General features: G+C 43.5%; 1 protein-coding gene across 1 annotated transcript in view; it reads left to right on the top strand.

The window, feature by feature from the left end:
* Window positions 1-853: 853 nt before the first annotated feature.
* VPS33B (VPS33B late endosome and lysosome associated) overlaps window positions 854-27,258 on the top strand; it is a 40,943-nt gene continuing 14,538 nt past the window's right edge. The window contains exons 1-13 of the mRNA XM_044279498.1: window positions 854-960; window positions 4,076-4,192; window positions 8,896-8,976; window positions 9,079-9,140; window positions 10,838-10,887; window positions 10,968-11,035; window positions 11,113-11,158; window positions 11,965-12,059; window positions 14,743-14,847; window positions 16,812-16,908; window positions 20,645-20,722; window positions 23,944-24,017; window positions 26,408-26,494. Coding sequence (XP_044135433.1) covers window positions 4,100-4,192; window positions 8,896-8,976; window positions 9,079-9,140; window positions 10,838-10,887; window positions 10,968-11,035; window positions 11,113-11,158; window positions 11,965-12,059; window positions 14,743-14,847; window positions 16,812-16,908; window positions 20,645-20,722; window positions 23,944-24,017; window positions 26,408-26,494 — 936 coding nt within the window. The 5' untranslated portion in view covers window positions 854-960; window positions 4,076-4,099. The remainder of the gene's footprint in view (window positions 961-4,075; window positions 4,193-8,895; window positions 8,977-9,078; window positions 9,141-10,837; window positions 10,888-10,967; window positions 11,036-11,112; window positions 11,159-11,964; window positions 12,060-14,742; window positions 14,848-16,811; window positions 16,909-20,644; window positions 20,723-23,943; window positions 24,018-26,407; window positions 26,495-27,258) is intronic.

Here is a 27,258-nt window from a genome sequence, read left to right as displayed (position 1 = left end):
CTTTTGGGGGGTGACAGATGCCCTTTAAGCCTGGCAGTAAAGGTTCAGGGCACAATAACTGGCATCAAAGTGGGCAAATGAGCACATTTGAGTTATTTAAATATGGTGTTTTTAAAGGGTTAGGGTACATGCACACGAACGTTGTTTGTTTCCGTGTCCCTTTTTTTGCGGATAGGATGCGGACCCATTCATTTCAATGGGTCCGCAAAAAATGCAGACAGCACACCGTTATAGGTTCTGTTTATAACGGAATTCGTAGACGAAATGCATAACGGAAGCCTTCAGGAGACATCCTGTCTATGGGCAACATAACAGATCCGTCTGGTTTCCGTTATGCAGGACGACATAGACTTCTATTAGGACGGAGCAAAGCGGGATGTCTCCTAAAGGCTTCCGTTCTGCATTCCGTTCTAAACGGAGCCTATAACGGAATGCCATAACGCTGGTGCGAACCCACCCTAACTGGTGCTTTTAATGGGTTAAATGAATTCCAGCCACTGATCTCGCACTGCCAACATACAGTGGAGTTCAGCCTGGCCCAAAGCATGAAAATTGGCATCAAATTGGCCAAATGGACACTTTTTGCTGATTTGAATAAGTAACTAATGCTTTTAAAGGGTTAAATGAATTCAAACACAAATGCTGGTGATAAGGTCTCCTGAAAATGTATTAAAAAAATAAAAAAAATACAAATGATGTGAGTTACTCCCGCCCGGTGCCTAAACGCCGTCCACACTGAAGTCTGCTCCATCAGCGGAGGCGGCTACTGAACGCATCCTGACAGGCCAACTTCCGCTTCTCTCCGTTTCCATGGTGACAGCACTTCCTGCAGGCGCTTGACTGAACCGGAAGACGCCCGCTCCTTTTTCTTCCCCCAGTGGATACCGTCACTTTAGTTCCTAGCAGAGACCCATCTTCCTGCTTCTTATTCGGTGTGGAGTCACGGAAGCCACCGTGTAGGTCAGTGCCCGGGCTGTAGTCGGGGGGCGCTAGAGCTCTGTAGCTGGGGGGAAGGGGCCGTATGGTTTATGCAATTGGGATAAAGCCGGAAGTCCACCCCCACAGATAGGCTGTCACCTATTCATACTGATTCACCTGGGTCTACAGAGAAGTGTACATTGTGGCCCCCAGGTATATACTGGTGCAGGCCAGCAGTTGCCTATAGCAACCAATTAAATCACTTCTCTCATTTTCTAACCAGCAGTGGATTAATGAAAGCAGGCCTCTGATTGGTTGTGCTGGGGCCCAGACATGCCAAGTCTTCTTTCATAGGACAGTATATGAAGCTGACCTATGGAGAAATCAGTAATATCCAAAGCAGTTATCTTTAAAGAGTCAAGAAAGTTTACTTTTCATCCATTTCTGGGACAGCTAAGTGACTAACAATATGGCTGCCTACACCGTTGCTTTGCGTGTTGTCACTCAGCTTTCTCAGACTCCTCTATGGGGGATTTGACTAGTTACACAAGTGATCGCTAGCCTTTTAACAATGGGGATCCCCTGTGGTGGCCCCCGCCATCTACCAGTGGCGCAGACAGTGTAACAAAGCCTGTGCAACAAATTTATGATGCACAGGCATCTTGCAACTTTTATATACACCAAAACCGGGCAAAGCCTTCTTAGGAAAATGACCCCCATTGTCTTAAAGAGGACCTGTCCCCACCCCTGACATGCCTGCTTTAATAGCTTCATGCATTCCCCATGTAATACCAATTCTGGAACATCTATCCTTATTGCTCTATGTTGTGCCGTTCCTCTATTATTCCTACTAGCAGTTATGAGGGGTGGTAACCTGTTTTGGGGGGGGGGGGGGGTCCCTGCACAGACTCACTCTATCCAATCAGTGCTGCCATTCTCAGTCTGTACAGGTACACCCCCCCAACTGGTTACCTCCCCTCTCTACCCTTACTGCAGACCGCTAGCAATTCATTCATAACTGCTAGTAGGAATAATAAAGGAACGGCACATCATAGAGCCATAAGAAAAGATGCTCCAGAATTGGTATTACACAGGGAATACATAAGACTATTAAAACAGGCATGTCAGGAGCGGTGACAGGTCCTCCTTATATGTTTCTCCTCCATCTGTCTGCTTCCATGTGTGAAGTCCACTGATTGAGATCACTGCATACATCATGTCCACATAGACTGCTATGTGAGGGCTAAGCAAATGATCCCTCATCCTACAGTCACTGTTCTTCTCATTAAAGAATAGCATGTAACAGAAATAAGTAACCTTCAGCAGTTGTGAAACTACCACTCCCAGCATGCACTGTTCACTTTAATGGGAATTCCCAGAACAGTCTAGGTTGTTTGCATGCTGGTAATTGTAGTTTGACAACAGCAGGGGTGACGTAGGTTGCTGGTCCCTGGCATATAACATCTCCTTTACCTTCGTGTCGGATATCTGTACCCTGGTTCCACAGTACAAACAGAACCCAGCCATCCTTTCCTTATTTGCCTCTCTAGTATGGTGTTTATGATGTTGGATGTTTAAAGTGTGAAATAAGATTAACATTTACTATCTGTTGAAACATGAGCACTATACTTAATCGCTGCATTAAGCTACATGCACATGACTGTATGTGTTTTGCGGTCCGCAAAAAAAAATGGATGACGTCCATATGGCATCCGTTTTTTTTTGCGGTTTCATTGTATATGCCCATCCTTGTCCGCAAAACGGACAAGAATAAGACATGCTCTATTTTTTTGGCGGAATGGAACCACAGACAATGGACGCGGAAAACAAACGGTTGACTATCCGCATTTTTTAACAGCTCCATATATTTGTATGGGTCCGCATCCTATCCGCAAAAAATAAATAATAAACGGACGCGGAAACAAAATACGTTCGTATGCATGTAGCCTTATGGAGAGAAAAATCCAGACAGTGCCAGTCACGAAATGACACTGACAGAGCCTGGTATGGAGCGGTAAAACAGCCCCACAAGTCGCAGCCAACAATGTTGTTTCATCAATAGGAGTAAAAATCACTGTATTAGGGCTCATGCACACGGCTGTAGCGCTTTTCTTCTGGTCCGCAAATTGAGATTCACAAAACACTGATCCGGCCGTGTGCATTCCGCGTTTTGTGGAACAGAATGTCTGGCCCATAGTAGAACTGCCCTATCCTTGTCCTTAATGTGGACAAGAGTAGGACGTGTTCTATACGGATGCGGACGGCACACATCTTTTGCTGCCCCATTGAAGTAAATGGGTCCGCATCCTATCTGCAAAAAATGCGCATTGGATGAGGACAAAAAATACATTCATGCGCATGAGCCCTTACATGCTCTTGAAGTAAAAAAAAAGGTTGACTTATGTAGTGAATGAGTGTTGTGTGCACTAGGTCCAGGGATGGCATGCTGTCTTAGGCCTCTTGCACACGGCCATTGTGTGTCCGTTCCGTGCATTGGGGACCGCAGTTTGAGGTGCCCAATGAACGGACAACATCCGTGCTGTGGCCGGGACGGATCGAGACCCATTCAACATGAATAAGTTCTATTTTTTTGCAATGCGGAGGCACGGACAGAAACCCCACGAAAGCACTCTGTGGGGTTTCCGATCCGTGCTTCCGTTCTGCATCTCCGTGATTGCGGACCCATTCAAGTATTGCGGCCCGCCATATGCGGACCGCAATACAGTCATGGGCACACAACGGCCATGTGCAAGAGGCCTTAGGCATGGGTTCCACCTTGATCCACCCAAAGAGCATAAAATACAAAAATGTCCAGGGCACCGCCAATACAATTAACTGCTTCTTTATTATGGAGTTCATAAGCACAAATAGCAATATTTCGGCATACAGCTCGAGGAAGAAAAGTTGCTGTTTTGCTCAGATGTTCCATGATAGAGCAGTAAGTAATCGTCAGTGATGCATCTACTACTTCTAGATCACTGTATAACCATTTAGAAGACGGGCGACTATAATGGTCTCACGTGAAATTCCCAGAACTAAAATATTATAATTCCTAACATGGGAGAAGATATTCAACTGAAATAAAGACACTTACAACCTAAAATAAATGTCTTTGGAAATGGAAACTGTTAATTGATTGCTGGTGTTTCTCTTTTAGGTGGGTTACTAAGGTAGGGCAGTAATGGCGTCAAAACGAGTCGATGCTCCAGAGCTTCCTGACTTCACCATACTGAAGAGGCTAGCACGAGACCAGCTTATCTATCTTCTGGAGCAGGTCCTTCACATCTCATACCTTCATTTACATGTTAACAAGAAATCACCCCTTAAAGAGGTTGTCCAAGTTATTTTATTGATGACCTATCCTCAGAATAGGTCATCAATATCAGATTGGTCGGGGGTCCGACACCCGGCACCCCCACTGATCAATTGGTTGAAGAGAAGGCGTGCACCGTGCCAGCATGGCCTTCTCTTCACCCTTTACCTACTCGCCGCCGACATCGCAGCGGTAAAGAGGTGTAATTTCACCTAAGCCATCCTATTCACTTCTATGCGACGGCTCCTTCCAAAGAGCCTCCCATTGAAATGAATGGGACGGTTTGTAATTACACCTGCTCACCGCTCCTGTGGGGACAGCAAGCAGGTAAACAATGAAGAGAAGGCAGCGTTGGCAGGGAGCGCGCCTTCTCTTCAACCAGCTGATCGGCGGGGGTCGCCGGGTGTTGGACCCCCGCCGATCTGATATTGATGGGTTATCAATAAAAGAGAGAAGACTCCTTTAATGCAGACTATGGTTTTACAACAGTCTACAGCAGGGATCAGCAACCTTTGGTACTCCAGCTGTTGTGAAACTACAACTCCCAGCATGTTTCATTCTCTTTTATGGGATTTCTGAGAACAGCTGAGCAATTGTGCATGTTGGGAATATAGTTTCACAAGAGCTGGATTGCAGGAGGTTGCTGACCCTTGGTCTACAGCCGAGAGCAGACTATAGACCGATGTAAACCGTCATCTATAGCATGCAGACACGTGGAATCCTTTACAGCCGCACTCCTTTGTGCAAGAGGAGAAATGTGACTAATATATTGAAGAAGTTAACATAATACTCTAGTATTTTTAGCTTTTGTATTAGTGGTTCAAGTTACTGCAGGTCCAGATTTACAGCTGCACATAAAGCTTAGTAAAGACCCACTGGAGGAACATCTGACCAATTTATTGAGAGGCGCACACGCTGCATCTTCTGCTGTCTGTGCGCCAGAACTGAAATTTATTCCAGCCAAGAGCAAAACGGAAAAATCACCAAAATGTTGTTAAATGAGTCGGGCCATGGAGCTGTGGCCGGCCTCCCCCTGCCCACCACCTACCCACTTTTAGAGTCGGGCCATGGAGCTGTGGCCGGCCTCCCCCTGCCCACCACCTACCCACTTTTAGAGCCAGGCCATGGAGCTGTGGCCGGCCTCCCCCTGCCCACCACCTACCCACTTTTATAGTCGGGCCATGGAGCTGTGGCCGGCCTCCCCCTGCCCACCACCTACCCACTTTTAGAGTCGGGCCATGGAGCTGTGGCCGGCCTCCCCCTGCCCACCACCTACCCACTTTTAGAGTCGGGCCATGGAGCTGTGGCCGGCCTCCCCCTGCCCACCACCTACCCACTTTTAAAAAAAAATGGCAATGGTGTCAGAAAAAGATAAAACTCACAAATTTGGTCTCAGACTGACACTTGTGACTATGCTAAATTACCCCCCCCCCCTCCCCCCACTATCTTTTTTGCGCTTCATAGAATTGCATGTAGAAAAGCCTTATCCCTGTGGATTTGCTGTATTTTGATGCAAAATTTGAGACGAAAATCTGAATCTAATACAGAAAGTGTGAACATATTTTAGTGCTTTATGATGGTCTATCCTTAGGCCATATTGATGACCTATCCTCAGACCCCATCAGTCGCTGATATCTGATTGACGGTTGGCAGGGTCCAACACCCCCACCCATCAACTGTTCCAGATCTCCGTCCATTGTGTAGGTTACTGCAGCTGAGAATGGCAAAGTAACCAGCTCCGTCCACTACACGATGGATAGAGCGGTCCCGGTGCTGGAGCTAGGGCGGCTGATTGTTGGCACCATCTGATAGTCCGCTGTTGTTGGGCACTGAAATGGACGGCATCAATACTGGTCAAATGAGAGAGGCTATAAGAAAAGAAAAATCCTGCTGGAGTCACATCAATACTGGGGCTGCAAAATTGGAGTTCTAGAGGACATGACGGGCCTCTTTAAAGGGGTGCTGTCTCACCTGTGTATTGCAAGCAGTCCATGGTCTGCAGCTGTGATGTCTGCCGAAATGAGGACAAATAATAAGGCCTTGTTCAGACTTCAGTTTTTTCCATCAGTGATTGTGAGGCAAAAGCACAGAACAGGTGCAGATGTTTCCATTATACCTTATCTCTGTGGAGGCTATCTCTGTGGAGGCTTCACTACTGGTTTTGTCTCACAATCACTGATGGAAATATTCAAAGTTTTTTATTTATTTTTATTTGTTCTTTTTTTGGGGGGGAATTGTGGGTTTAGTGTCCCTTTAAGGTGAGCGTAGCAGATTTGGTCCGGATGCGTTCAGGGTGCATTCAGTGAAACTCGCACCATTTTGCAAGCAAGTACAGTCAGTTTTGTCTGCGATTGCGTTCAGTTGTTCAGTTTTTTCTGCGCGGGTGAAATGCGTTTTGATGCGTTTTTCACGCTCGTGATAAAAAAACTGAAGGTTTACAAAAACATCTCTTAGGCCTCTTTCACACGGGCGTCATTTTTTTGGCCCGGCTAAGAGCCGGGTGCGTTGCGGGAAAATGCGCGATTTTTTCTGCGCAAGTGCAAAACATTGTCATGCGTTGCACTCGCGTGAGAAAAATCGCGCATGTTTGGTACCCAAACCCGAACTTCTTCATAGAAGTTCGGGCTTGGGATTGATGTTCTGAAGATTGTATTATTTTCCCTTATAACATGGTTATAAGGGAAAATAATAGCATTCTGAATACAGAATGCATAGTAAACCAGCGCTAGAGGGGTTAAAATAAAATAAAAAATAATTTAACTCACCTTAGTCCACTTGTTCGCGAAGCTGGCATCTCCTTGTGTCTCCGCTGCTGATGAACAGGACCTGGGATGAGCTGCTCCATTAAATACCGGTTAAGGACCTTCGATGACGTCACTCCGGTCATCACATGGTACGTCACATGATCTTTTACCATGGTGATTCACCATGGTAAAAGATCATGTGATGACCGGAGTGACGTCATCGAAGGTCCTTAAGCTCTATTTAATGGAGCAGCTCATCCCAGGTCCTGTTCATCAGCAGCGGAGACACAAGGAGATGCCGGCTTCGCGAACAAGTGGACTAAGGTGAGTTAAATTATTTTTTATTTTATTTTAACCCCTCTAGCGCTGGTTTACTATGCATTCTGTATTCAGAATGCTATTATTTTCCCTTATAACCATGTTATAAGGGAAAATAATAATGATCGGGTCTCCATCCCGATGGTCTCCTAGCAACCATGCGTGCAAATCGCATGGCATCCGTACTTGCTTGCGGATGCCATCCGATTTTCACACACCCCATTCACTTCTATGGGGCCTGCGTCACGTCAAAATCGGACATTATAGAGCATGCTGCGATTTGCACTGAACGTACAAGTGATGCGTTAAAAACAACGCTCATGTGCACAGCCCCATAGAAATGAATGGGTCAGGATTCAGTGCGGGTGCCATACGTTCGCCGCACGGATCGCACCCGCACGGAAAAGTCGCCCGTGTGAAAGGGGCCTTAGGGTACTTTCACACTAGCGTTATTCTTTTCCAGCATTGAGTTCCGTCCTATGGGCTCCATACCGGAAAAGAACTGATCAGTTTTATCCTAATGCATTCTGAATGGAGAGCAATCCGTTCAGGATGCATCAGGATGTCTTCAGTTCAGTCTTTTTGACTGATCAGGACAGAGATAATACCGCAGCATGTTGCGGTTTTATCCCCGTCCAAAATTCCGGAACACTTGCCGGAATGCCGGATACGGCATTTTTTTCCCATTGACATGCATTAAATAATGTCGAGTGTTCTGGAAAAACGGATCCGGCATTGCGGTCTGCGCATGCTCAGACTGAAAAAAATGTGAAAAAAGTAAATGCCTGATCCGTTTTTCCAGATGACACCGGAGAGACGGATCCGGCATTTCAATGCATTTGTCATACAGATCAGGATCCTGATCCGTCTGACAAATGCCATCAGTTTGCACACGTTTTGACGGATGCAGCAGGCAGTTCCGGCAACGGTACTGCCTGCCGGAATCCTCTGCCGCAAGTGTGAAAGTACCCTTAGCAACCGTCAGCGAAAAACACATTGCATCCGCACCTGCTTGCAGATGCAATGCGTTTTTCACTGAAGCCCCATTCACATCTATGGGGCCAGGACTGCATTAAAAACGCAGAATATAGAACATGCTGTGATTCTCATGCAACGCAGAACTAATACGTGAAAAAAAACACTCACGTACACAGACAGAAATGAATGGATCAGGATTCAGTGCGGGTGCTTTGCGTTCACTTCACGCATTGCACCCACGCAGGAAACTCGCTTGTGTGAAAGGGGCCCAACAGTCACCACGTAATGCTTAATTTCCGCTGTAGTGGAGCTGGAGCTACATAAAAATCAACTAAAACTGCTTGCTGAAAGTCCCAGTAGCAGGACGCCCTATGATCTGCTTATCTTCAGGGGATTTTTCCAGCATAAAGGCATCGTTCAAAGCAAGCAACTCCTGTGGCTAAAGCGTTATATTAAGTTTCCAGCATCTGGACTCTGAAGTAACCGCCTAAACCCACTGATGAGACAGGCTAGTCACTGCCGACTACGGATCCACACTGCCCACCGTCAAAGGACGATGTGTGGTCATGAAATATGTATTGTCCATGTGCGCATCTTCTCATCTAAGATTTGTTCTACTTTCAGCTCCCGGGAAAAAAAGATCTGTTCCTTGAACCCGACTTGATGAGCCCATTAGATCGGATTGCTAATGTCTCCATATTAAAGGTACCATAAAATATATTTGGGTTGGAGCAGTCACTAGTGTTTTATGGTGGAATTGAATATACTAATGAAGTGTTTATTTTCTTCCTGTTAATTTTTGTTTAGCAACATGACATTGACAAGCTGTATAAGCTGGAGAACAAACCCATTTATACCAACTCCGACCAGTGAGTAATGGGCACGTCGTTATCTCTTTTTATATTATTGGAGCATATCAGTTGTTTTTCGTATTGTCATTTATTTTATTTTTTCACCTGATACAAAAAAGATAATGAGACAATAGTACTACAATATAAATTTCATCTGAGGTCCCAGGTTTTAAACCTTAGAGGACCCTGAGATTTTCCATTTTTGCGTTTTCATTTTTCACTCCCTGCCTTCCCATAGTCCTAACTTTTTTATTTTTCTGTTCACATAGCCTTATAAGGGCTTATTTTCTGCGGGACAAGTTGTACTTTCTAATGGCGCCATGTATGGTTGCATACCATGTAGTGGGAAGCGGGAAAAAAATAAAAAATGGGGTACAATTCTGAGAAAGCTTTTTTTTTTTTTTTTTTTTTACACTGTACAGTATGTGGTAAAATTGATCTGTTATCTTCATTCTCCAGGTCAGTACGGTTACAACGATACCACAAAAAAAAATCAAACCTTTGAGAAAAAAAAAAAATTTATCACCATATTCTGACTCCTAGAACTTTTTTGTTGTTATATGTATGGGGCTGTGTGTGCTCATTTTTTGCGGGGCGATCTGTACTTTTCAGTGACACCAATTTGAGGTGTGTGCAACTTTTTGATCACTTGTGTCAAATTGGTTGTTTTCATTTTTTTTCCCGTTACACCATTTGTATTTTAAGGAAAGGGGGGTAATTTGAACATATATATATATATTTTATATTTGTAAAAACCTTTTTTAACTTGTTTTTATTTTTTACTTTTTTAAGTCACCCTGGGTGACTATAACTGGCAATCATTAGATTGCCCATTGCATTTATTGATGGCTATATAGCCATCATTGAACACTTAAAGAGGTATTCCCATACAATGGGGGCATATCGCTAGGATATGCCCCCATTGTCTGATAGGTGTGTGTCCCACCTTTGGGACCCTCACCACAAGGAAAACGGAGCGGGGAGAGATGTGGCTGGAGGACCCACCAAGTGCTGCTCCCATGGGAGTGCACCGCGCACATGCGGCCCCTGCTCCCATTCATTTCTATGGGGCAGACAGAAATAGCTGAGCCAGCACTTGGCTTTTTTCGGTGGCTCCATTAATTTCCCTGCTCCTTTCTTGTTGTAGGTGCGGGTCCCAGAGGTGGGATATGCACCTGTCAGAGAATGGGGGCATATCCTACCGATATGCTCCCATTGTATGTGATTGTAAAACCCCTTTAATTTTCAATATAACAATACAGTGCTGCCACCTAGTGGCCTGTATTGGTATATTCATCTAATAGACCCTGAAGCATGCTTGAGGCTTTGGTCTATTAGCGCAATGTAACAGGTTCCCCGATCTCAGCTGGGGAACGCTGTTATCGGAGCGGAAGCGCGTGGCTTCCACTTCCGGAGTGCTCTGATGCCGTGTTCACATTTGACCACAGCATCTGAAAGGGAAAATGTATGCGATCAGCCTTATGGCTGATTGCATACATCTGCCGCTGGTCTCTGCTATTTAAAATAGCAGAAACCCAGAGGCTTTGGCGTGCGTGCGAGACCAGACTTTTACCCTACCGTACGGAGAAGGTCCTAAAGGGGTTAAAAACTGTTGGCCTATCCTTAGAATAGACCTGCCGTACTACATAATATCAGAACATTATTGTTTCATATTCTGTAATAATACCCTGTTTTGTGGACATATCTGTCTCTAGAGTGTGCTTTCTAATCAGACCTCGTATCAAGCATGTGAAGCAAATCACCGGTAAGTAATTCTCCTTCTCCACTGCCATTAGAACTGCACTGCACACATGATACATTCTTATTGTATTTTATTCTCTGCAGATCTCGTCAACGCAGATAAGAAATCAGGTGTGAGCAGGAAGTACAAGATAATTTTTAGTCCTCAGAAGGTAAGTGTAATACATGTTGGGGTTCTGAATTATTAGCGTTAAAGTGCCAGATAATCTCTACCATTGTTTCTCTGTAGTTTTACACATGTGACATGATTCTGGAGCAGGAAGGCGTTTATGGAGGTAAGCGGGACCCACAGATCGTTACATGCTGAATTTATTATTATTATTTTTGTGTGTTTTTTGTGATAGAGGGGGTAGTTTATAACTATGAGGCTCTATCATAAAAAAAAATAGATTTTGTGACCACAAATTGTAAAGAGGCTTTACAGCAAACAGCACAGGCGCATAGTTAAAAAGAGGACCTGTCACCTCTCCTCACATGTCTGTTTTAATAACTACTTGCATTCCCTGCGTAATAATACTTCTGGAGCAGGCATTCCTCTATTATTCCTAATAGAAGTTAATGAATGGATTGCCATCAGTCTGCAATAGAGTCCAATTAGATGTTACCAGTTGGGGATGCCAGCACTAATTGGATATTGACAGACTTTGCAGCATAACCCCCACTGGTAACACCCATTTGTCAACTTATTCATAAACTTCTATGGGAATAATAGAGGAATGGCACCACATAGCGTTTTTTTTTAAATATGCTCCAGAATTGTTATTGTATGGGCAATGCAAGTAGCTACTAAAACAGACAGGCAGAAGAGGTGACGGACCTCCTGTTAGCCATGGTAGTAGCTTTATATATCATATAATCACTGGAATGAGGCTGAGCTGTAATACCTGACACTGCCCAGAGTATATATAATATCTTCACTGTTGCTGCACTTGAACGGGGTTGTAATGCTCATAAATATTTCTATATTGTGCTGATTTTTCCACTGGAGCAATGTTATTGTAAGGTACATGGATAATTGTTTGAATAGTAGAAGACTAGATTGAAATATCCAATAAAACTAGATTTTTATTTTTTTATTTAGACGTAACCAGTGATGAATGGCCTTTTTATCTCCTCCCCTTGGATGATGATATCATCAGTATGGAGCTACCAGAATTTTATCGGGACTATTTTCTTGTGAGTAATAAAGTGCCGCAGTGTAAAATCAGCCCAGTGTTAAAGTAGAACTCCCGGCAAAATGTTTATTCTCTGACCTGTTAGAAAGTGATGTCATGTGACCAGCACTCTGATCTCCAACGGACACGACACAGGTCAGGAAGTCAGCTACTTCTCTAGTCATTCCTATGAGACTGACATTGAGGCTCCCATAGGAATACGTTGGAAAGTCTGATTGCTGGTCACATGACACAGCTGAGGATCAGAAGGTAGGGGATAACTCACAAATACAGACACTGGTAAGAAAATTACTTTAACCAAAGATTACATCATGTACCTTTCTAGCAGGTAAGAGAATAACATTTTTGGCGGGAGTTCTTCTTTTAATATTCATTATAAATCAAGAGCAGGACTCTTCCTTCACCAGGAGGTGCACTGTACAAGCGGTGAGAGTCCTCCATACCCCAGTCATTGTACAGGTAACCTGAAGTGAAATATGCTGAAGCATCAATGTAACGGAAGTATGCAGTGGGGACACACTTTACAAGAACAGAAACCAATCTTCTGTATTAAAGACTCTATAATTCGTTAATTCTTTCCATAGCTGACTCTTTACAGGCCTCTATATATGAGGGGCATCTAGATGGTGTAGTAAAGAGGCAGCTATGGAACGTATCATAGAGTCTTTAAAGGGAACCGGTCACCTGGATTTTGGGGTATAGAGCTGAGGACATGGTCTGCTAGATGGCCGCTAGCACATCCGCAATATCCAGTCCCCATAGCTCTGTGTGCTTTTATTGTGTCAAACAAACGATTTTATATATATGTAAATTAGGCTACTAACGTTTCCAGAGCCCAGCCACGCCCACTGTGAAGGAGCCCAGCACCGCCGTGCATCCTCCGAAACTCCTCCTTTCTCCCGAAGTCACAGTGTCAGCATAGTGTTCCTTTTCTGTGCTGGCATTAGCCTCAGGGAACGAACTGCGCATGCGCTAGTTCGCGCATCGTGAGATTATGGCACTCTAGCTTTGTGACGTCCGGGAGTAAGGAGGCGATTCGGGGGTTGCGGAGCGGTGCTGGGCTCCTTCACAGTTGGCGTGGCTGAGCTCAGAGTCAGAGAACGCTGGACTCATCTCTGAAGCATGGAGGAGACTGGATTCATCTAAGGCTCATTTACATATATATAAAATAGTTTGTTTTTTTTTACACAATAAAAGCACACAGAGCTATGGGGAATGGATATTGCGGATGTGCTAGCGGCGATCTAGCAGCCCATGTCCTCAGCTCTATACCCCAAATCCAGGTGACAGGTTTCCTTTAATATAGAAGATTGCTTTGTCGTTACTATAATGTCGTGACTATAACTGCTACCCGGCAAATATACAGAGAATCGACCGGACAAAAACCGCTGCACATAGCAGTTTTTGTCCTGCCGATTCCCGGCATTCTCTGATGGAAAAGATGACCAGTTTAGAGTAGAGCTTAGAAGTTGGGATACCCAGACTGTTAAGAATTTGTATTCAGAGATGTCATACTGGATTTGAAGATAACAGGATTTAAATTTTATGAAACTGTATCTCGGCTGGGGCTCTACACAGTGACCCTAAATTTCTGATGTCGCATTCACATTTTGGATGTAATTTAATACATAATGCACCCCTGGCATGCACAGATTTTATTGCTACCATGTTCCTTTTTATCTGGGACATTATAAATTATTGAAATAAAAATTATAACCACTGTGTTCTATTGTCTTCTAATATTAACAAGGCAACAGCAATGATAAACAGAATATTTCTCTTCAAATCATTGCTCTTTCATAAATTCAAGGAATACTTGGTTTTGGTTCCTTATTTTCTTTTTTTGTAACATTGTTAAAGGGGTTTTCGGTCTTTGAAAATTAAGTGCAAATCGCATATATGCAGAATCTATAGTTACTTGCCTTTTGTATCTGAGCTGTCTCTGTAAGCCAGTCTCACATGCAGTCACATAACCATGCCCCTGGCCTTTGTTTCCAGCTGGTTTGATGATGTCCTGTACGCTGAAAAATGTGGTTATCTCCCATTTGTCAATTGCCTTATCTCCACTCTCTCCCCTCCCCTCACTCTATGATTCAAGAGGGATCATGTTTCACATGCTGGGTAGCAGATTAAGTCGTTATTAGGGGAAGAGTAGAGAAATGGGACGATTGTGAGTAATTACAGTACTACTTTACACCTTGTGGCTGTAAATAGAGGCACTGGGGAGATTTATCAAAACTGGTGTAAAGGAAAACTGGCTTAGTTGCCCATAGCAACCAATCAGATTCCACTTTTGTTTTTCCAAAGAAGCTCTAAAGAATGAAAGGTGGAATCTGATTGATTGCTCTCGGTACCTAAGTCAGTTTTCATTTGCACCAGTTTTAATAAGACTCCCCAATGTCCATGAAGTTCCTTTCCAGTATATATCAGCATAAAGTACACCCAATATCCAGTATGCATACACGTGTGTGTCTGTTTCTATTGCATTAAGCTATTCTTTGAGATGAGCATGAGGCCTTTATCACAACAGTAATTCCTGCCATTTTGCCTTTACACAATTTTGCTGCAAACACAAATACAGCTATTGTACCTTGCCACATATACGCTTTTTCTTTTGGAAAAAGTTCTAGGAAAATTTTTAGTTTTGTTTTCACCGTGTAGTATCTTTGATCTATTTTCCATAGGAGGGAGACCAACGGTGGATTGGAACTGTGGCCAGAGCTCTCCATTTACTGAATTCAATCTTTGGACCAATGTCAAAGGTTTACGGGATAGGAAGGTGTGCTAAGGTAATGAATGTATCATAGTATTCTGTGCCTTAGGTTAAAGGGGTTGTCCGAGAATTTAATATTGAGGACCTATCTTCAGTATAGATCAGGCATGTCCAAACTGCGGCCCTCCAGCTGTTGCAAAACTACAACTCCCAGCATGCTCTAATAGCTGTAAGCTATCCAGAGTTGTCGTTTTGGAACAGCTGGAAGGCCGCAATTTGGACATGCCTGGTATAGATCATCAGTATGTGTTCGGTGGGGGTCCAACAACCGGGACCCCCACTGATGAGTGTGGTGCTTCACTGAGCGCTGCGGCCTTCCTGCAGATTCTGAAGCATGGAGGGCCAGAGGTGGCACCTAATTTTTTAAGAGCTAATAAATTAGGTGCATCTCATGCCAACGCATAGTAGGAAACAGTAGTCTTGATAAATCTGACCAGGAGGAAAGCTTCTGGTGCCAACCTCAAACATATCCATAGATTTCCTTTTGGCCTACATCAGGCCTTATACCTCATTATACCTTTTTTCAATTGTATAGAAAGACATGGCTGACTCCACTCCTCTATACAGGGGAATACTGTAAAAAGTGTGTACCACACGCTCCCCTAGTAGGAGCCCATGAATAACATTTGGCACTATATTCCCACACAGTTGCATAAGTTGCAACCTTCTGTAGCATTGTGAAATCCTCCACATAGGGTAGCGGATTTCCTGAGCATTGTATGAAAGGGACCTTATGGGGGACCAGCCCTTGAATCAATAGGGGGAGATTCATCATCTCCTTTTGCCACAAAAAAGTGTCTTTACAAAGGCCTCATGCACACGACCACATTTTTCACGGTCCGCAAAACGGGGTTCCGTTGTTCCGTGATCCGTGTCCGTTTTTTCTTCCGTGTGTCTTCCGTGATTTTTTGAGGATGACCAGACATGAAGGAAAGCCAAACAGATCCGTCCTGACTTACAATGCCAGTCAATGGGGATGGATCCGTTTGACGTTGACAAAATATGGTGCAATTGCAAACGGCTCCGTCCCCCATTGACTTTCAATGTAAAGTCAGGAGTCCCTATCAGAGTTTTCTCCTTTCCGATGGTATATTTTAACTTGAAGCGTCCCCATCACCATGGGAATGCCTCTATGTTAGAATATACCAGGGCTGGCCAACCTGCGGCTCTCCAGCTGTTGCAAAACTACAACTCCCAGCATGCCCAGACAGCCTACAGCTATCAGTCTACAGCATGGCATGGTGGGAATTGTAGTTTTACAACAGCTGGAGAGCCGCAGGTTGGCCAGCCCTGGAATATACCATCAGATTTGAGTTACATCGTGAAAACTCAGATCCGACAGTATATTCTAACACAGAGGCGTTCCCATGGTGATGGGGACGCTTCAAGTTAGAATATACTAAGAACTGTGGACATGACTGCCCCCTGCTGCCTGGCAGCATCCGATCTCTTACAGGGGGCTGTGATCCACACAATTAACCCCTCAGGTGTGGCACCTGAGGGGTTAATTGTGCATATCATAGCCCCCTGTAAGAGATCAGGTGCTGCCAGGCAGCAGGGGGCAGACCCCCCTCCGTCCCCAGTTTTAAATTCATTGGTGGCCAGCGCGGTCCCCCTCCCTCCCTCCCCTGTATTAAATTCATTGGTGGCCAGTGCGGCCTCCCCCCCCCCCCCCTCCCCCCGATCATTGGTGGCAGCGGAGAGTTCCGATCGGAGTCCCAGTTTAATCGCTGGGGCTCCGATCGGTAACCATGGCAACCAGGACGCTACTGCAGTCCTGGCTGCCATGGTTACTTAACAATTTTAGAAGCATTATACTTACCTGCGCTGTCTGTGACCGGCCGGGCGCTCCTCCTCAGAGGAGGTCCCCCCATTGTGTTTGTTCACCTGGAGAAAGTTGGGGTATTTACACTAATGGTGAGTACCTTCTTCCAAGTAATTGTCCAATCGACTGCATTGTGATGTAAATATCTATTACAGATGACATATGAAATGTGGAAAGAGCTCCTTGATGAGGAAGAGGTTATTCAAAAGGAGAGGAAACCAGATCTGGGACTTGTCTTCATGATTGACAGAGGTTTGGATTATTGTCATGAGTATATTCCAGAACTGTGGAGAAATTAGAACAAACTGAGATACATAACCACTGATACACTGGGCTATGCTTAGTGTGGGGTGGTGAATGACACAGAGATTCAAAGAACACAAAAAACACAAGTCGTGCGGCATAGCATAGTTTAGCATTTTTTGTGTGGCGTTTATGAGTTTTTTTGTGGGTGTTTCCTTTAGTTTGACAGAAATGATAATTTTGAGCGATAATTTTGTGAAAATGTAGTAGCACGGTATAGCTATAATTTTTTTTCTGTCAATTTAAATTAGATAATGACTAGGGATGGGCGCATTGACTTCGGATGAAACCTCCAAAGTCGATTTGCATAAAACTTTGTCAGAATACTGTACGGAGTGGGCGCTCCGTACAGTATTAGAATGTATTGGCTCAGATGAGCCGAAGTTAGTTCTTCGCGAAGTCTCGTGGGTAATAACTTCAGAAATGTATTTCTACGGTTAAAAACCTTTTACCGAACTCTGTTTCGGTTCCAGGTGTTTTTTTACAGTAGAAATTAATTTCTGAAGTTCTTACTGGGGATGAGCGAACTTCATATTTTGAAGTTCAGGTAGGAGTATATGCTGAATTGCGCCATGGAATCCGTTACCACGGACCATAACGCAATTCCATGACGGAATGCATAACTGAATGCCTTTAGAGGCATTCCGTTATTCATTCCGTCATAATATAAGTCTGAGGACTCCAGCATAACTGAAAACCGGACGGATCCATTATGCTGGCCGTAGACTTGTATTATGACGGAATGAATAACGGAATGCCTCTAAAGGCATTCAGTTATGCATTCCGTCATGGAATTGTGTTATGGTCCGTGGTAACGGATTCCATAGCGCAATTCAGCATATACTACAACCTGAAGTTCAAAATATGAAGTTCGCTCATCCCTAGTCATTACCGAAAGTCTCGCGAGACTTCGCAAAGTAATAACTTTGGCTCATCTGAGCCAATACATTCTAATACTGTATGAACAGGCTGTTTTTATCTTCTGACTGTAGATATTTTTCTTCTACTTTCTGTACATGATTATGGGGGCTGCAGTTCTGCCTGAGGCCTTATTAACAGCATTTAGATGTGCTTTATGGCAGCCACCTTGGGAATAGACTCAATAGATAGGAAGGGATTCACTGACTTCTGTGGTAGTTTTCTAGGCATGCTCCGTGATCTGTGCAGAGGTCATCACACAAGGATAAGCTGATAAGCTGTGAATGGTGGATCCTGAGTTAACTCCCCTTTACTTAGACCATTTCAACAGGCAGTTATCCGGAATGAAGTGTTTGTTCCCAATAATTGCCTTCTTGCCAGAGTAGGTCAGAGCTCAACTTACATGCAGTGGTCATCTCCTCAGTATGAGGACGCTTGGTCACTGCTATATACAGCACAATTTGTTGCCCAGAAACAATGATTTTATTGTCCGTATCAATGATGCTTTCCCCAAGTGAATAATCGCCAGCACCTTTACGTAGGGCAATTATTGGTAACAAGAGTTTTGTAAAAAAAAAACATTCTTTCCCAATAATTATGATCATCGACCTGTGGAACAGGGCCGTTATAGATACAGAGGTGTTATCTGTCATTGTAATCTTGCCTCTGATTATATGGAGATGGCTGCTGAAAATGATCTGTATAGAACAGAAAGTCTTAATATGTTATTAGGCTTACTGGCCAGTGCAAAAGTTTTTTTAAATATAGACAGTGACTTGGAAAACTACAATGAAATCACCAGAAATTAACAATAAAACTTGCTTTTAGCAAGAGGTCATTTCTGATGACACATTGCCTTTGAGTACCCTGACTCACAGTAACCCAGCTGACAGCGGAACTAGATTGGGTGCCTTCCTATTAGACAAAATAGTGCAGAACATTTCTCAAACCAGTAGGGCCATCTTGGAGATGCTAAGGTGCATGTCCCTGAGGTCAGACGTGGGACATTCAGATTCTGAGATAGTCACAACAGGCTCATGTGGCAGATGTCGATGCAAACAGTCCAAAACCCCCCACCCTTCCATGTGTTCCCTAGGAACATCACCTACTCCCCCTCCTCAACTGTCTCTCTCAATTACATCGCCAACAATGATTTTGCTACTGAGAGAAAAACATGTGATTTATACTAAAATGAGCGCACTGATTCCAAATATTAACTCGGAATTTGCCTGATACGTCTAGATTTTAAGTTATACATGCAAAGCCTATTCAGTTATAATATTAATGCATTATATTGGAGATATTCCAGTGGACATGGCCAGTCCTGTTCGGACGCACTCAGGCTGATGTCAGCAGTAAGTATATAAGGCAAGCTGGACAGATTTTGATAAAGTGATCTGTTATAGTGCTATCAGTTTTGAAACTTAAGATGGTTCACGATCCAGACAATTTCTGCTACTTATGTGGCAAATACACTACTAATGATCAGCGCAAGAATCTGACAAAGCGAGTGCGTCTTGCAGCCTGGGATGTATTTGTGCTAGTAGTGCAGAACCTCCTTGGGAACAGACGAGCTACAAACTGTGCTGAATTAGTAGACAACGTGCTTACAGCATATGAACAACTTGGCTGCCGAATGTCATTGAAAGTGCATTTCTTACATTCCTATCTTGACTTTTTCCCACCCAATTTGGGACACGTAAGTGGCGAACATGGAGAGTGGTTCCATAAAGATATTTCTACAATGGAGAACAGGTATCAAGGCCGCTGGAATCCCAACATGATGGGGGACTACTGCTGGTTTTTGCAACGGGAAAATATGACCAATCACTAATGCAAAAGCAGATGCCTGAAGCACTTTTACAGTACTGGGCCTTGCTCAAGTAGGACCTTTAAACTGAAAAACTAGATTATTCCATTACATTTTCATACACGGTTTACTACGCAAACTTTGATGTAGATCAGGTAATTGTTGGAGTAAAACTCGTTCTGTTCAAAATTATTCACTGCTTTCCAAGTGCTTAATTCATTTAGGCATACTTATGCATAGCAAAATTTAGTGACGTGTTGCAACAATTCTGACTTCGGATTTGTAATCCGCACATGATTTTTGACCAGTAGCCGACGAAACGTTTTTTTGTTGTTGCGTGGTGTTATGTCTTCCAAATAGGATGACCATTGAGAGGGTACAATTTCAGATGTAGAGTTAGGCCTAGACGAGGAGCAGTCTACTAAACTTTCATCCATAATGAACAGTCTAATTTCGGCATTTGTGGAGACCCAATTACCATTACCATTTTGTGGTGCTCCCCTTCTGGCTGACCATGGCTCCGAGGGTCTTCACCAAGGTGCTCGCCTCGGTCGTGGCTCTCCTTTATGCTCAGGGGATAGTAGCAATCCCATACCTGGACAACATCTCGATCAAGGACCCTTCATTGTCATCCAATCTGGACAGCCTAGGAATCATTTTGGACATGCTGGACCGATTTGGTTGGGTCATCAATCTACTGAAGTCATTTCTCCTACTGTCCCAACAAAATCACATACCTGGGGATGTCCTGCTTCTTTTCACTTTGCTATTTTCTATTAGAATTTGACTTACTACTTTTCTGGGCACCATCTCATCTGTCTAGCTAATCAGCCATCTCTGACCACTGTGTAGTAGACGTACAGAAATTGTAATAGCCTTTAAATTAGCATTTTTGAACTTTCAGCATTGACTTGACTTAGTGTTCGATCACACCAAGATGACATTCTGTTCTTGCAGATGTGGACTACATCACTCCCCTGTGTTCTCAGGTCGTATATGAAGGACTTGTTGATGATATCTTCAGAATTAAATGTGGTGAGTTGAATTCTGAAGTGACACTTTGGAAGCCGCCGGAGCATACTTGTGTTCTACATATGTGTAACCGCAGTTACTCCCAGGTACCGCACTAGAGCTATTAGATGATGCTGTCATATCACTGGCGAAGGCGTTTACCAGTGAGCCCCAGATATGCTAGTAAGGCTGTGTTCACATGTCGTTTTTGCCCCATGTTTATCTTATACACAATATGTTAAGAAGGATACAGTGGCATCTGTCACCATAGGTTTCCATAAAAAACAAAACAAAAAAAACAGCAAACTTATCCGTTAACGTCTACATTTTTTTTGCTAGACTCTACAGGATAGAAAAGTTTAGCATATTATGCTTTTGCATCCCTTTTTTCCCCAATATCCCAATATATATATATATATGTTAAACTTAGGACAAAAAACATGTTATGATTGTTTAAAGGGGCTGTCATGGAATACATATGGGGTCATTTATCAAACTGGTGTAAAGTAGAACTGGCTTAGTTTCCCATAGAAACCAATCAGATTCCACCTTTAATTTATGACAGCTCCTTTGGAAAATGAAAGGTGGAATCTGATTGGTTGCAATGGGCAACTAAGCCAGTTCTACTTTATACCAGTGTAATAAATGACCCCAATAATCTCTAACAGTTGCAGGAAAGGATCATACTTACCTGCTCATCGCCGCTGTAGTCCTCCGCTCTGGCTCCCATGGTTTCTTTTCCACCTCTCTGGCATGGGCATGGTCACTTGGTCATTAAAGCCCAGAATAGGCTGGCCACTGAGGCCAAACACACATGTGTTGAATGAGATAAACTTGCAATGTGTGTCAGTGTGAGGTTCCGTTCTGGCCTCGCTCCTCTGACAGTCCTGAAATCTGTTGTATTAGGCCTCATGCACACGGCCGTTGTTTTGGTCCACATCCGAGCCACAGTATTTGCGGCTTGGATGCGGACCCATTCACTTCAATGGAGCCGCAAAAGATGCGGACAGCACTCCATGTGCTGTCTGCATCCGTTGCTTCGTTCCGTGGTCCACAATTTTTTTTTAACATGTCCTATTCTTGTCCGCGCTTTGCGGACAAGAATAGGCAGGTATATTAAAGGCTGTCCGTGCCGTTCCGCAAAGTTGCAGAATGCACACGGATGCCATCTGTGTTTTGCGGATCCGTTTTGTGGACAGCAAAACACACAACAGTCGTGTGCATGTAGCCTTACACTGACTTTATTATGTCCGTGTCATTCAATAGATTCCAGGACTCTAAAACCTCATTCACACGTCAGTGATTTCCATCAGTGATTGGGAGCCAAAACCAGGATTGGAGCCTCCACAGACATAAGGGAAAGATCTGCTCCTGTTCTGTGTTTAGAGCCGCACCTGGTTTTGGCTCAAAATCACTGACGTGTGAATGAGGCATAAGGGTCACACAACTATATAAATTAGTATAAGGGTCTATTCACACATCCGTGGAATGGGTCCGCATCCGTTCCGCAATATCCGGAACAGGTGCGGACTCACTTCATTCTCAATGGGGCAGGGATGGATGCGGAGAAGCATTTCCGGAGCGCGGACCCCATCTTCCGCTCCGGAAAAAAATAGAACATGTTCTATTCTTGTCCGCAACTGCGGACAAGAATAGGCAATTCTATAGGGGTGCTGGCCGGGAGTTTTGCAGATCCGCAATACACCACAGACGTGTGAATGGACGCTAAGGACTCGTTCACACTGACATTTTTTGCATTCCGTATACGGGCAGTTTTTTTGCGTTCTGTATACAGTCCGTATACGGAACCATTCATTTCAATGGTTCTGCAAAAGAAAAACGGGTTGTACGCCGTATGCATTCTGTTTCCGTTGAAAGATAGAACATGTCCTATTATTGCCCGCAAATCACGTTCCGTGGCTCCACTCAAGTCAACGGGTCCGCAAAAAAAAGGAACACATACGGAATGTACTCCGTATGTCTTCCGTATCTGTTCCGTTTTTGTGGAACCATCTATTGAAAATTTTATGCCCCGTCCAATTTTTTCTATGTAATTACTGTATATTCCTATACGGAAAACCGGAATGGAACTGGAAACACTACTGGAATTTTTTTTTTAAATAGCGGAGAAACAGATCCAGGAAAAAATGCTGTGCGATCCTGTCAGAGCCTCTAACTGACACACGATACAAGTCTTTTCTGGCCTAAGAGGTTAATGGTTTAGTGCAAAATATTGGTGTAAAGCAGGCATGCTCAACCTGCGGCCCTCCAGCTGTTGTAAAACTACAGCTCCCACAATGCCCTGCTGTAGGCTGTTCGGGCATGCTGGGAGTTGTAGTTTTGCAACAGCTGGAGGGCCGCAGGTTGAGCATGACTGGTGTAAAGGATCCAAGCCAAGAGGTGGCATAAGAAAGAGGTAAGGTCTAACATGCCTGTCAGGAACGTCCGGCACTACAGGCAAATGCATCATAGCTTTTATTGAATACAGCATGCTGGCAGCGGTCTGGGCGTTCCTGACCGTTATTAACTAGGACTCTGGTCATTAGCTCAGATTCGTGTCTGGTGCTGGTAGTTGGACTATTTCTCTGGATGTCCGGGCACATGAGGCTTTTCAGATACAGCGGATTGCCGACACGATTGTCTTGCTTTTTTATGTAACAGTGTCTAGCAAGATGCGCCTAATGCAGTATACTGGCCCCGATTTACTAATGTGTCTGTGCCTAAGTGAATTGGGGCAAAACTTGGATTTCTAGGCCATGGCCTAAGATGCTTTGTTTTGTGCAGCGTAAAAATTCTGTTTGAAAGTAATAGCCAAACGAATAGTTATACACTATATACACTATAGATGGCATAGAGCTAGACAAAAGTGTCTGCACCAGATTTCTCATCCAGCCCGAGCCCCTGTGATAAATCTGCTGCAGGTCAAGACAGTGGGGGAGATTTATCAAAACTGGCTTAGTTGCCCATAACAACTAATCGGATTCCACCATTCATTTCTCACAGCTCCTTTGAAAAATGAAAGGTGGAATCTGATTGGTTGGTATGGGCAACTAAGCCAGTTTTTCTTTGCACCATTTTTTTTTATTTTATAAAATCTCCCCCAGTGTGTCTAAGTTTACACCATCTATAGGGTTAGTAAATCTGGACAGTGTGTCTTCTACCTGCCAGGTCTAATTTTAGGTTGTTGTGATATTTCCCCCTCATTTTCACTCTAACAAATGATTTGATGTTATTATATGTTTTAGGAAGTGTGGAATTTGGGCCTGAGGTGACCTCATCTGATAAAAGCGTGAAAATTCTTCTGAACGCTCAGGATAAGGTAAGAACTTTTCTATGTCGAAGAGAACCTGTCACCTGTGACGTAACTGCTTGCTTTCTGGGGCATTTGTTTCCTATAACTTTATGTTGTGTCATTCCTTTATTATTCCTATTAGAAGTTTAATAATGAATTGCCAGCACCCTGCAATAAAGGTCCAGCTGGGTGTTATCTGTTTGCGGTGTGTCTCTGCACTGATTGGATAGTGTCAGAATGTGCAGGGACACCCTCCAAACTGGTAACACTCATCTGGACCTTTTTTTTTTTTTTTTTGCAAACTGTTAAATTGCTAATTCATTTTATAAACGTTTAGTAGGAATAATAGAGGAATGGTACAACACACAGTTCTATAAAAAAAAATGCTCCAGAAGAATTGTTAAATGGGGAATGCAAGCAGCGACTAAACCAGACATGTCAGGAGAGGTGTCAGGTAGCCACTGTATATCTTATGCAGGTCTATGGATTATAGCATTGGTAATAGATTGCCTGCAGTACTTCTTCTGACTTTTATTCTCATTAGAATTCTTCACTCCCATCATTAAAACATTTAATCTTGAGTTTCCAGTAGTTTTATAGGGAGTCTCCTTATAGAATTCAGAATATTCCATGCTGTGATCTCCTCCACATTCCTAGGATTGTATTCCTTCCGCCCCACTCGTCTGTATGTGGCAGATTGAGAAGAAAGTTTCTCAATCGCCCTGCGTACATCTTCCGCTTCCAACCAATTTCCAGCCATTAAAATTGGTCTCATCTGCATTAATATTACAGTCAGACTAGCCTGGACCGATGCTGAGTGTAGTGTATATTATGGTAGTGCTTATAAGGGTTCCATAGAAATGGCATGTCCACTTCTGGGAGCCTTCAGAGACCCTTACATACATGGCACGTTTCATAAGTCACTGTAAGATAGTTAAGATCCTGCGACTCATGCTCAACATTAAATAAATGGTGGCACTTTATTTCCAGCCATTTCTATTGGGTACGTCCATTCATATCAGAGTAGAATACAGTAACAGCAGAATGAATGAGATTATTTTCAAGTACTCTTATTCACATGCTATGCTGTCACTCTGGATTTCACCTCCTTTCCATGTAGAGAGGTGAAATCTGCATGTATAATATACAGATTTCACTGTAAATATGATTGAATCCGCCCCCAGATTTATGAAGGAAATCTCCACTGCGCATGCACCAAGCAGTACTTGTTAATATTCCATAAATGCCAACTGTGATGTGTGAACAGTAATCTTGACTATAACCTGAGGAATTCTAGCAAAATATATTCTCTCAAAAATTAGTCTGTTTGTAAGGCTGAAAAAAAGACATTTGTCCATCCAGTTCGGCCGTTATCCTGCACGTTGATCCAGAGGAAGGCAAACAAAAACTGTGAGGTAGAAGCCAATTTTCGCCACTTAAGGGAAAATAAATTCCTTCCCGACTCCAATCAGGCAATCAGAATAACTCCCTGGATCAACGACCCCTCTCTAGTAACTATAGCCTGTAATATTATTACACTCCAGAAATACATCCAGGCCCCTCTTGAATTCCTTTATTGTACTCACCATCACCACCACCTCAGGCAGAGAGTTCCATAGTCTCACTGCTCTTACCGTAAAGAATCCTCTTCTATGTTTGTGTACAAACCTTCTTTCCTCCAGATGCAGAGGATGTCCCCTCGTCACAGTCCTGGAGATAAATAGATGATGGGATAGATCTCTGTACTGACCCCTGTTATATTTATACATAGTTATTAGATCTCCCCCTCAGTCGTCTTTTTTTCTAAAGGTAATAACCCTAATGTTGATAATCTTTCAGGGTACTGTAGTCCCCGCATTACAGTTATTACTGTAGTTGCCCTCCTCTGAACCCTCTCCAGCTCTGCTATGTCTGCCTTGTTCATGGGAGCCCAGAACTGTACACAGTCCTCCATGTGTGGTCTGACCAGTGATTTGTAAAGTGGTAGGATTATGTTCTCATCACTGGCATCTCTGCCCCTTCTGATGCAACCCATTATCTTATTGGCCTTGGCAGCAGCTGCCTGGCACTGGTTTCTACAGCTTAGTCCTTTTCCATGTCAGTGTTACCCAGTGTTTTACCATTTAGTATGTACGGGTGACTTGCATTATTCCTTCCCATGTGCATAACCTTACATTTGTCAGCGTTGAACCTCATCTGCCACTTTTCGGCCCAAGCCTCCAAGTATCTCTTTCCTGGTTATCTAAGGTTCACAAGGGATATTACTTAATTATACTATCACCAAATTGCTCACAGTACTTCTCCTAGACTGTAAACTGTGCTATGTTCTGTGCATGTTTCACTTCTGTATAACGACCTATTATATGCATCAGTGTAAAACTTCACATCATTTATATACTATGTTCCGATATCCCTAGGTATTTGGAGAAATTCGGAATGAGCATTTTTCCAATGTGTTTAGCTTTCTGAGTCAGAAAGCCCGCAACTTGCAAACTCAATATGATGTAAGTGGATTGTGTAGATTTTATGTTATAAATAATTGAAAAACGTGTGGCTGTGTATTCACAATTTGTGAAAAATTAACTTTTTATGTTTTAAAAATGTAATTGAGGATACAGAGAATAAAGTATGCCATTAGGAATGATATATAAGGGGGGCCTATTCCATGTCCCATAGAGTTATAGGGAGAAGCCGCAGACATGCACAACCGTTGTACAGTCAACCCACACCAATCACAAAGCCATGATTTGGACATGGCGCCACGTTATGATCAGTAGGGGTCAGCAATGGGCTGCAGTCTGTACAGGGAACTGTAGAGTGTCCTCATTCATGTAAATGGGGCTGGCTGCTGTTCCTTGCACCAGGGCCCACTGTGCAGGGAATACACAGAAGGGGGTATAACGCTGCATTAACGTACATCCACTTCATTCTCAAGATTGGTTGGTGCCCCAGAGATCAGACCCCCAGCGATCAAAAAGTGATGGCATATACTAGCGATATTCCATTGCTTTACGAGATAGGAAAAATCCATTTAAAATGTGCTTTTGATACAGCCAGTATAGCAATAATGACCCTGCTGTGTGATTGAACAATGGACATGTGATCTGTCAGGTTTATTTATGGGTTTTTTTTTGGGTGGGGGTAAAAGGCATTATTCTAACTGAGATTTATTGAGATTGAAGGTTTTGTTCAAGATTACCAAAAACATGGCTGCTTTCATCTCTAAGCAGCCCCGCTCCTGACCACAGGTTGTGCCTGGAACTGCAGA

This window comes from Bufo gargarizans, chromosome 2 (assembly GCF_014858855.1).
Source record: "Bufo gargarizans isolate SCDJY-AF-19 chromosome 2, ASM1485885v1, whole genome shotgun sequence".
NCBI classification, from domain to species: domain Eukaryota; kingdom Metazoa; phylum Chordata; class Amphibia; order Anura; family Bufonidae; genus Bufo; species Bufo gargarizans.
This window is presented reverse-complemented; position numbering and strand designations above follow the sequence as displayed.